At 34.5% G+C, this 12,207-nt stretch overlaps 2 protein-coding genes across 2 annotated transcripts; both read right to left on the minus strand.

Annotated features, from left to right (window-relative positions):
- Positions 1-118: 118 nt before the first annotated feature.
- LOC113501564 (carnitine O-acetyltransferase) lies at positions 119-7,006 on the minus strand. Its single transcript, XM_026882766.1, has 13 exons — positions 6,707-7,006; positions 6,410-6,445; positions 5,155-5,391; positions 4,805-5,016; positions 4,539-4,692; positions 4,059-4,233; positions 3,667-3,854; positions 3,481-3,581; positions 3,094-3,213; positions 2,145-2,267; positions 1,418-1,616; positions 1,206-1,343; positions 119-1,090 (listed from the first exon to the last, which is right to left on the minus strand). Exons 1-13 carry the CDS (start codon positions 6,752-6,754, stop codon positions 875-877), a joined length of 1,947 nt encoding a protein of 648 aa, XP_026738567.1. The 5' UTR covers positions 6,755-7,006; the 3' UTR covers positions 119-874.
- A 2,291-nt stretch (positions 7,007-9,297) lies between these two features.
- On the minus strand, positions 9,298-11,179 carry LOC113501566 (WD repeat-containing protein 82). Its single transcript, XM_026882767.1, has one exon. The coding sequence runs from the start codon at positions 11,052-11,054 to the stop codon at positions 10,107-10,109; it is 948 nt and encodes a 315-aa protein (XP_026738568.1). The 5' UTR covers positions 11,055-11,179; the 3' UTR covers positions 9,298-10,106.
- Between the last annotated feature and the right edge of the window lie 1,028 nt (positions 11,180-12,207).

Here is a 12,207-nt window from a genome sequence, read left to right on the forward strand (position 1 = left end):
AATTAAAAAAAGTGTAAATCAATTTAACTTTGTTTATGGGCTAATATATATTTATGTAAAGCAGAAATACATTTGAGATTCACTTGATTATACGTAGTATTAATTAACAAACAATCGTCATTCTTAATTTGTTTAATTTTATTTCAGTACAGTTCCATCACCATGCATAGTAAACCTTATTGAATATTCAATAATATAATAGTTGTTAAAGAATAATATAAAAATATGTAAATTCCACAACCTTAGAACTTAATTATTTTAAGTTAATAAAATAGACAATAGGTATAAAATTGAATTGCGTACTTTAATAAAGTTTGTACAGTGTAGCGTCAGATAACTACTTAACCTTTAAATGCGATAGTTTGCAGAATACTTGTTAAATTATTTTATGACGTAATATTACAAGGGCCGATTTTTCAATCACCCTAAGTCAGTTTGATTTATTCGGAGTTTGAGTGGCTAAAAGTTACGTTTTGAATAGAAATACTGCATAAGTAATTCGATCTTGTGTCTCAGCAAGTTATTTTAATGCTATTAAAGTGTGCACAATTTTGTGAAATTTGAGGCCAGTACTCTTCTATCATAATTGGCTAACTAACTCTGTAGTTTATTCTCAATAAGGGCGAACCGAGTGATGACTTTTGATATTTTATTTCATTACTTTACGAATATTTAATCATGTTGACTGAATATGTAACTATTTATCTGTCAGTTAGATCGTTTTAAAAGGATAGACATGTAACACACATTTTCCCTTAACTTAAAATCGTTTTTGTCTCGTCTTCTGTAACACCTTTTAACACAAACAAAATTTTCAACATCTCTATGATTATCATGTCATTGTCATAATGATTATAAGTTATAGCAGTGCCTCTTAAAGTTTTGATGTAATGCTCTGTAAAAGAACATCATGCATATCTTGTAGGGATTGTTCCAATGCATTTCTGTACTTGACACAATCGGTGTCCGGATTGTCTACAAATGCAGATGTTGCAAAATTGATGTCATTTGCTCTGGGATTGTAACATGTCGCATAGCCATCAGATACCAATGGGCCGTAGCACATAAACCCATCACACTTAGAAGCAACCTGAAACATCATCATACATAGTTAGTTATTTTGAACACTTCTTGACAACATAAATCTCCGTTTAATAGACGATATCTGGTGTTATAAATGTTGTTCAAGACAGTTTTTGCCTAACCTGGCTGGTTGAGATCCTCATGTGTGCGCTTTTCGTAAATGCCTTGTCAGAATAAATTTTGGGTATTTCAATACCATTTTCGATTGCCGTTAATTTTAATCCCAGTAAATGTCTATCAACACCCAATCCCTGAAGCGCCTGTAATAGAAGTCAGCGATATTAGATTGTGTTACTCTTGAATATTTGAACCCATGTATTCAAGTAAGTCCTACCTGTACAGTATAGTTTTTGTGCGAATTAATAGCGCTCTTTAATGCAGCTGATTTCTCTTTAGGACTATTGTTTGCGTTTAACATGGTCCTTGCAAATTCTACGGATTCAATTGAACACGATCGTATAGTTTCTGTGCGTCCTCCTATGTACATTCTTGTAGCTGCTGACTCGTAGTGTGCGCCAGGAACTTTATGCAACCTAAAATGTACAAATTTAGTTTTTAGTTTTTTAGTCGTGTTAATGTCTTCATTAATTTCATCATGTTTTCAATTCTTAATATTTTCATGAATTTTCTGGTCAATGTTGCTCAACAAAAGTTACGCCCGTTGATGTAGCGTACAGATAATCTTAAATGCGCTTTCGCCTGTCAGTGGAAATTAAGTTGGTGATAGTTACGTTATACATTATGCTAGGTACATTTGCTGCGATAATCTTAAAGCTAAGTTACGAGGAATTAATATGTAAGGAACAAAAATGTTATGAAAACTAATTGCCAGCTAATTTAGTAGCAAACAATACTTTCAATCTAATCAAAAATCAGCAAATCAGTTAATTCACTATTGATCTACATAGTGCGACACTGCAGCGGCTATTTTATAAGTAGATGGCAACTAGTAAACACTGCTTCAAGAAGGTGTTTTCGATTATAATTACCATTTACAAGAGCAGTGCTAAGAACTATCGAGATAACAAATCCTCTTACGCTTGAATAACTTAGTATCTTACCTGTAAAAAGCTAGTTGCATAGCCATTTGTAGATAACTGTCTGGGCTTAACTTTTGCTCTTTGATGAAGTTTTTCCCATATTTATTATATTGGAAACAGTTCAGCTCCAAATTATTTACCAAGCTGTAACAAAATATTTATATATAAAGAACATGCACAAGCACGTTACAGATACAATAAACATTACCAAAGACCTTGTATCAATATTCGAATTACAAAGATTCTTCGCTGTTGGTGTAGCCCAAATTACTTAACTAATTTTTAGCACCGTCCGTCGCTCAGTGTTAACAAGTACAGTTAAGTTAGGAGACTAAACATATGATTAAACACGTTGACAGTCCCTGCATCACATAATGATACAAATAATATACATCACCATACGTCCTTGCATCACATGTGATGCAAGTAGCTATACAAACTTTATGCACCGAAGAAAAATTCCACGGGATCGGTATGACGTCCCTTCCACCCTGTCTATTAATTAAATTTGAAGTATTTCCAACTACCTTCAATAAAAAACCGCGGGACGTCACGTAAAAGTGGGAGGATTTGGCCTGGACGGTCAACGTGCGTTAACGCCCATTCTGCGGAATATAAGCGCAGCGAAGTACGGAATTTGTAATATTTTTTACGATTTTCACTGCAATTTATTTAAGAGTATTTAACTTAGTTTTACACATATTTAATTTACAATGAGCAGAACCGCTTTGTACCGGGGCAAATGAATGAATAGCAAATGGATTAAATTGGCACTATTAGTATTATCGTAAGCATCTTTCTAACACAATAATTGGAAATTCGGTACTTGGCGGAACACTCATCAATCGTCAATACAATGAATTTAAAATTATTGTAAGTATTGGCAAATTGCTTAAGAGAGAAATGGCTTCAAATTGAATTGAATAAAATTTAGAAACCCAATTTTTTTTAACGTAAGAAAATTACAAACCTGTCTAAATTCTTTTTTGCTGTATTAATCATGGCACCGACGTCCGACGACACGTTGAATTTCAAATGAGTCGGTTCTCTAGGGCGTGATGATCGCGGTCCTGGATTTTTATTTTTTGCTCTAAAATGTTAACTTATATTAATTAAGTATTATAAATAAAAAGCTTGAAAAATATACAAATGCTGCAATCGGCCTTTTAAGAAAGACAAGCAATAATCACTACACTTGGACACTTGTAACAAGGTAGTGTGGGGAGGTTAAAAAAATGAGATAGTTACAAGAATTCATAAAATTATTAAAAAAATTAAGCGTAACCCTCTTGTCTTTTTCAAATTGATACCGACAGAAAATAACAAAGGCAAGTACCTATAAGCATATCTTACTTACAGGTATTGTACGATAAAGTCCATTAAAACAGCTATAGGTTGACCTTCTGCTGGGGAGTGTTCGTAAGTTAGCCCTGTTACACCATCAGCACCAACGACAAACTAGAACCAAGGACCATCGTAATCCATCTATTCATATTCAATTAATAGAATATAATCTGTGTAAGTGTTTGTGATTGCGTCTCACCTGCACCGTTTTATCAAACCAGCGATTACCACCATTGCTGCTAGATCCATTACCATGTATGAGCTGTGCTCCAGCTAAGGTTCTACGAGCATCAGGATCTTTCAATTTCCATAAGCCAACGGGAGCATCCAGACAGAGAACAACAATACTTCTTTGAACATCTTCTAAAGATGTTTTATTAATTTTATCTGAAATATTAATAAAACATGTTTCCTGCCTTTGTCTTATTAAAAGAGAATGATCCTTTAATTTAGTCAGTGAGTACTGGTCCTTTAGCCTTTTCAGCATAAACCCAATACCTATTCTATACCGCTACACGCTTTTCCAATAAGTGCGAACAAACAGGCGTTCAGATGTAGAGGAAATAGAATAAGTATTTGAAGGATACATACCATTAGCGAGTAGTTGGTAAGCTTTAGCCCACCTATCGCGGTTTTCAGACGTGAGAATACCGATTCCTTCATTATTCACAGTGTTCGAGAGTTTAATTACTTTGCTTAATTGTTCGACAATTTGATCTTCGTTCAGTAAAATGTTATCATCGCCCCATAGATCGACATGAAATATCTAAAGAAAAATCAATTATTATCTATACATTTAGGGTATTTTAACACGAAATTAGATATTAGGGTGTGTCAATATAAATCTTGTTTGTCTTTAATCGAAGTTATGGAGATTCTTTCTTAAATGTAAATTGTGTATCTACCACTTAAGTATATTCCTTTTTATCTTTTTCTCGTATTGAACTAATGTTTTAGGTGGTTCATATGGCAATTCGACTTACAGCCGTTTACATGAAAGCTTGGAACTACAGACAGATGTACTTTATTTACATATTACGTGTAATAAATAATTATAATTTGTTGCCTTACATGATTATTATGAATGATTGTAACGTGTTTGCTATCATTATTATAAGACAACTTGTCTCGTTTTTCCCATGGTATCCTGCAGGTTCCAAATATTTTCTTATATTGTTGCATATCTAAGGGATTCTTTCCCATCATTTCAACGGGAATCTGGTTACTGAAATGAGTATAAAATTTATTATGTTCCCAATGCTGTTGAGGTCAGTCTTCCCGTCTTCCGTCTACAGAGGCATATTAAGTATAGCATAAATGGAACCCTGAACACTTACTTGTCAATCAAACTTTTATACTCCAGTGCAGCTAGCAGTGTCTTAGCCGCATATTGTAATTGATTTTTTTGACTTTCGAATTTCTCGAGAGGAAAGGCTAATCCAGGGCTAGAAAATACAACTACTGGATCTCGGTATTCCAAATATGCTGTATTTAGCCACCACTCTTCAAGCCAGTTTAAATGCTCCTTTGACCTCTTCTCTAACAAAGCCTGTTTCAAATTTGTAAATAAATATTAGCGATGAATATAATATTAGTCAAATTTAACACGTTTATCCTTCATAAACGTGTTAATATATATATATATATATAGGTCATGCAAAACAACAAAATAATACAAAAAACTTACTTGCAATTTCTGTCCTGTGCCATTTAGAAAGTCTTTTACCAGAGTTGTTGTCTTTGCAAATTCTTCATCATTTAAATGAGGTCGTACTGTTAACAAATACTTTTCTATCGTGTCCTTAAGTTTCGGAACTGGTAATCTCGGTAGATTTTGCGAATTAGTCGTTGAATGTGAAGATGTATAATTACAAGTTATTTGCATAGAGGTGACATAGGGCTCAAGGAATCCTTTCAGACCCCGCTAAAATCATAAAAGATACACTTCCAAATTACTTGCTAGAGTGTTACTTAAAGATAAATTTAAATTCCACTAGCTGTCTCGAAACTCCGACCGCGTGAACTTCAGTTCAAGCGCGGTGGTTTCCGATTCCGTGTAAATGAAAGAATAGGATTACCCATTTTACCATATTTGCCATTATACCAGGTCCAATAATAAAAATACTTTCATTAGTAAGCCCTTTTTAAGAATACAAAAATCTAGAACGGAGACTACCTCCACAGGAGAAATGTAAAAAAAAAGACATATAAAAGCCTAAATAGCCTTGCTATAATGTGCTGAAATTACATTATAATCCCTAATTATATCAATCATTCAATTACCTTTGGGGACAAAAATGCAATACATGTATATTTTCTAATGGAATGCAATCAAAATAATCATTTTCAAGTACAATTTCAATCATTAAATGAGGACAACTATGGTTATGGTTAGTCTTTCCTAACAAACATATACCTTTCGAACGATATACAATTTATTCTGTTTGAATTCAGAGCCATATTCCACACATTTTTGGAGCTTATGATCCTATAATTCTATTACTATCTAATATATTATAATCATCATTATGATAGTGTGTGCAAAATATTTGTAGTAATATTATAAATTTAAATGTTAGTTTCTTTGTTATGTTTTCACATGAAAATACTTTACTAATCATCATGAAATTTTGCACACAGTGTCTAGTAGTAAAATAGGGTATCATTTAAAGCAAAAAAAAATCAGGTTTATACTTTATATCACAGGCAGGCACAGGCGCGGGATCCACTAGTGTTTTCAAAAATCAGCTTTTTATTATGAGCATTGTGTCTTATATTTAACCAAACCAAACTCAAACTATGGACTCTCTCTTGCCAACAGATATGAAAAGTTTATCTCAAAATAAAAGTTCTTCCTCTCAATCCCTTTATTGAATCAAACAACTATTTGTATAGGTATATGCTTAATCTTAAATCTAAATATTAGTAAATAGCCTACTTACCAATTTAGGCAGACCGCGTAACATTTTAGTTAAATCCTGAAATAAGAATACGCTAAGTGAGTTTCAATGCATGTACTGTTTCATTTATCTATAATGTAATAATCGTAAAAATAAAACTACGTAAGAACGGCCATAAATTAATGATAGGAAGTTATTAATCTCAAAGTTAATTTTGGATAAAACTATTTTAGTAACTTTAATATTGCAATAATAAATAAGCACTTATACTTTTTAGTTTCAAATTACTTATTAGACAGCTGTTACCATTCGAAAATAATATATCGGCGAATAACAAACCTCTCCGTCTTGATTGAAAGTCTCCTGTACTTTGACACTAGTCAACATCTGTTCAGCTAGGTATATAACTATATGAAACGATTGTAGAAAAAGGAAGCAGAAAATTTAAACTTTACAGATAAGTTCTTAGTGAAAGTGCCTATGCATCCGTGGCAACTACAAACGCAATATACGTTCCTCTACGGTACGGACCGGTGTTGCTTGAAGGCTGAATATTAATCAAGTGGACACACCAACAATATAGTTCATAACTTTTTAAGTGGTATCTGATAATGTTGGTTTTTATTTAAATCCCGTTTTGACGTGTGAAATGACCTTGAATAAATGAAATGAAATGACACTTGACATTTCAACGTTCAGTCACGTTCATAAATAACCTGCTGAATCAATACGCATTTTCATGAAAAATCGGCACGTAAAATAGTCACCATTTAAGCGCGGATATTATCTAGTGTATAAGAAAATATTCTTAGTAGCTTAGCTTCTTAAAATATTGTTGTTTTCTGCTATCAGTTAATAAATCTGTTCTTTAAAAGACACATACAACATTATAGCATTTAACACGACAATATTATTAGTGGATGGACGAAACCGGAAATGACCTGCAAATTTTATATAACGTATATTATGCAAATTACCAAGATCAAAAAATCTGTTTAGGTTTTACGTAAATAATATAGACATGTCCTAATTTAATGGAAATAATTTATACTTTACAGATACTATACTTATTGGGACTTTGGAATTTTTCAAGAACCATGTTTGTTTTATGCCTTCGTATTTAAAGATCCCGCTTTACTATTTGTTACACTATTAACTGTAGCTAATGTGAAAGTAAAGCGGTGCGCTAAGCAATCCAACGGATAGACACAACTCATATTCATTGTAGCTGTTGCTACAAAAGAAAATGAGTTGCGTCGCCTTATTTATCTTAGGCCTCAATAACGGAGACGAGGGCATCATGCCTCTCGTGGGGCGGAGCGACTCGCAGCGCGTAACCAGTAAGATTTTTCTGTTTACAGAGCGGCGGCACATTAAGCAGCGCGTATCTTCGAACTCGTAAACCCAAAAGTATGAATGAAATGTCATCGGCAAATCCGATCTTTGCCGGTACAGTGGACGCATTATGCAAACTCAATACGTGTGATGCGATGCGTCCGATGCTTACGGTACTGACTTGTGGAAGCTTAGCTTTAAGCTGATGGCAATGCACCCGATGGGGGAACAATCCATATATATTAGTATCGAAAAATATAAAACTCAATAAAGAACACTTGCAGCGTGGTCTGCCAATGTCCGTTGTGACGGTTTCTAAGTCAGCGTTCTGAAATATCAAAAAATAAGTGATAGAAGAATCCTCGGTGGAAGATGATTGGGCATTGCTTTATAGAGCTTTTCTAGCTTTTCGCCCGCGTCGAGGTCGGTTATCTCGCGTTTCCAAGACAACTCTTCATTACGTCCGGGATAAAAACTATCCTATGCTCTTTCTCAAGGACAACTCTATCTCTGTACCAAATTTCATTAAAATCAGTTCAGTGGTTTAGACATGAAAGCATAACAGACAGATAGACAGAGTTACTTTCGCATTTATAATATTAGTAGGGATTGAAACCGCGTGCGTCGCCGATAAACGCCGCGTAAAGACGCAGCAGGCACTGCTGCGGGCTCTAAAATCGATTCTCCGTAACACACCATTATTATATGTGAACTAGCTGTTGCCCGCGACTTCGTCCGCGTGGTTAGAAGATATAAGTTATGATTTATACCTGCCCTGTTTTTTCCACACTTTCCATTGTATCTTCGCTCCTATAAGTCTCAGCGTGATGGTATATAGCCTAAAACCTTCCTCGATGAATGGTCTATTCAACTTGAACACGACGCGCGACCATACGGCGCTCACGGCGGAAATTCTCAGTGAAGCAATGCCGGCGGGTGAATCTTTTGCCCGTCCCATTTGAGGAATACAGAAATAGTCTCCGTCCGCGTCGCAATGTAGTTAAAACTCACTTTTCCACGATTTTAATATGTATCATAGATCCTACGTGCGCCTTAGCGTTACTGCCACGTGCTCTGAACAGACTGTACAGTGTGCTTAGGCTGGTTTTAGAGTCACGCTGACCGTCGGCGCGTAGACTACGCGTTAGACTAAGAGGATTTACCGAGGGCGCAGATGTGGGCATCGCCATGTCCGCCCTGCATCACTATGAACTATGTCTTATAATGACATACGTTTGTATTTACGCATGCGATGTGACGCGCCGCAAGAAACGCCGCCTCTCCGTAAACAGAAAAATCGGACGACGCGTCGTACGATTTTTCTGAAGACGCGACGCGCAGCGCCCCGCGCTTTCTTGAATGAGGCCCAAGGCTAACGGTTGACAGAAGCAGAGAAAGCCTGTGAAGCGATGATTTCTCCATTTTATAATGCATCTTTTTATGTAACTACCTATAAGATCAGAGTGGACCCTGGACTGATTATGTTGTTGACAAACTTGTCGCTGGAAATAGGTTTATACTACTAAAAGCTTATTTTTGTTGTGCGGAAATTTGTCACTATGTCAGTATTAATTTTAGGTTATAAAAACATATTCTCAAATTCAGAATTATTTTATTTATAAAAAATCTCGGTCACTAGAAATACATTCCACCATTCATCTAGAGTTCAAGACTAAATTACTTTTTTGCTAACACATGAATTTGTGTTACAACTTGTTTCTTAACCAGAAAGAGAAGCAGATGATAAAATAGTCAAGGAATATTATTTGGCCATATTACTTTTAAATACATTAACAAAATTACTAAGATTAATGATATACTTGTATGCTTACTTCTTTAATTCTTTTCTATTTCTAGAAACTATAGTAAGGAATGTTTTCATGCCAAAATTACATAAATAAAACAAATCAATTTCTAATTCCTTCTTAAAATTGATGGAAGTCATGTAATGTACTATATATTTGGGTTACTATGTATGTGAATTTAGATCTTGGCTACTTGGAATATATGTGATTTTTTATTGGAATGAAAACTATTTAAATGCATAATCTAGGGTGCTAGTACACAAATACAAATACATACCTTGTTATATTACTTAAGTATATATAATTAATAAAACATTGATTACCTTAATTCTATATTCATTCAGTTTCTATGTTTAAAATTTTATTCCATACATTGATAAATACAACAGTCTTCAAGCTACATCTATAATATTCATGTATTGTGGATATATTTATTAAGTAAAAGGTAGAAACTAAATGAATATTAGTTACAATATAAAGCATGTTACATTGTCTTCAGATAATTATTAGGGTTTACTGCTGTTCCTAAAGATTAAAACTTACAAGTTCTTAATCACTGATGGTATCTCAAATTGTAATAATGCATCTTCTTAACCAAATTAAACATCATCTATTGTGGGCAACCAAAACGCCATATTGGTGCAAGCAGAAGCCAGCATCATGAACTTAGGACTGAATTGTACACATTGTATAGGTGCAGGATGATCTCCATTTAAAACACACACTTTATATCCAGTGTCAGCATTCCAGACATGGACTCTCCCATCGGTCGAGCCACTGAAGATATATTGTGAGTCTGGACTAAATGAGGCCTCTATAGGTATGCCTTTATTATTAAGATGACCAGTAAATGTCTGCAAAGGAGTGCCATGATATGCATCCACTAATCTGATTATGGATCCATTTGTACTGATCAACATTGTTTTTCCATCACGTGAAAATTTTAATCCAGTCCAGTCACATTCTTTCTCTTGATTTAGCTTGAAGGTGACAAAGGGGCCCTTATCAAATGACCGTAAGTCATACAGCTTAATGCTTTCAGAATTAACACCAGCTGCGAAAATAAGGCCTTCAGGATCATAAGCTGCTACAGGTCTTCCAGACAGATGCATCAAGCCTTGACAATTTGGTGATCGCAAGTCCCACAAGCGCAGTGTTTTGTCCAATGATCCAGACAGAAATGTGTCTTCAACTGGTGACAAGCATAATGTTACAACTTTCTTAGTGTGTCCCGGGAAATACCTGATATACTTATTATCATGAAGTGACAAATATCTTATAGTATCATCAACTTTAGTTGAACTGTGTATAGCTGTGTTCTTGGCATGTGTGAAGTGTATGAGATCGACACCATACTTTTTACTGTTGACTGTAATCATCTGCGTGCCTTTCTCACAATCATATATAACAATTTGATCATCTTCGCTACAAGATATTAGTGTCTCGCCACTTGGAGAAAAGTCAATACTGTTTATTTTGTCTGTGTTTTCTCGAAACACCTTAGCTACTTTAAAACTTCGTACCACTTGGTCGACCAGTTTCATCATTTGTGTTTTTATGTATACTTTGGGCTATCGCGATATTCACTAACAACAAACAATACAAAATTCAAAATGTAATGAATGATTTGATTTACTTCATGGAGCTTGAAAGCACATACTGCCAAGTTGCCATAACAAATAATTAGTATTGAATAGTATTGATTTTATGCGCTGCTCTCAAATATCAACTCAGTATTTTATTGAAAAGTTAAAGTTGAGCAACTTTAACCGAAATGAACAGCTGTAGATTTTTCAAATTTGATGCTATGTATATTTATGTCAGACATCTTTCGCTGGTAAGACTCAATCTCTGAAAGTGAAATATTGAGATTCAAGTTGTATGTCCTTCCTTGTGGTAAAATTGCACTTCTTGCATACAGTCCGCTTATTTATCATTTTACTATGAATTATAAGGAGTCACTTGGTAAATTTAAAAAGTAACTTTGAGTTCCTGTATGACAAACATGAAACAGTTGATCCTAATTCCGAAATTAAGATTCATTTCATTCACATTTTAAGATCTAAATTTGAGTGACTTTAATCATACTAATATATAAAGTTGAAGAATTTGTTTGAACGCGCTAATCTCAGGAACTACTGGTCAAAATTTAAAAAAATATGTTTGTGTTGAATAGACCATTCATCGAGGAAGGCTTTAGGCTATAAACCATCACGCTGCGACTAATAGGAGCGAAGATACAATTGAAAATGTGAAAAAACAGGGCAGGTATAAATCATAACTTATATCTTCTACCCACGGGGACAAAGTCGCGGGCAACAGCTAGTTTAAAATATTTCTTAATGTGATAGTGATATTTTTATACATACAATTTTACAATTAAATGGAAAGCGTAAAAAACGGATTGAGGGGTGCGGGTGGCCTTTACTCAACTGTGGGAAAATATAGGCCTAAAAAACAACAGGACATGAACTTCTTTTAGGTGTAATTTATCTATAATATGTATGTATTAAGAAATATATAAGTAAGTTTATCAGTTGTCTGGTTATCATAACACAAGCTCTGCTTAGCTTGCGATCAGATAACCGTGTGTGAGTTGTCCCAGAATATTATTATCTCTTTTTATTCACGGGTTAACTTTATGTGAAGAGACCCGGTCCTTTTTAATGGCGTGCACAGGGACACAGGTCCAACGTGCAG

The sequence above is a fragment of the Trichoplusia ni genome, chromosome 15 (assembly GCF_003590095.1).
Source record: "Trichoplusia ni isolate ovarian cell line Hi5 chromosome 15, tn1, whole genome shotgun sequence".
Classification (NCBI taxonomy): Eukaryota; Metazoa; Arthropoda; class Insecta; order Lepidoptera; family Noctuidae; genus Trichoplusia; species Trichoplusia ni.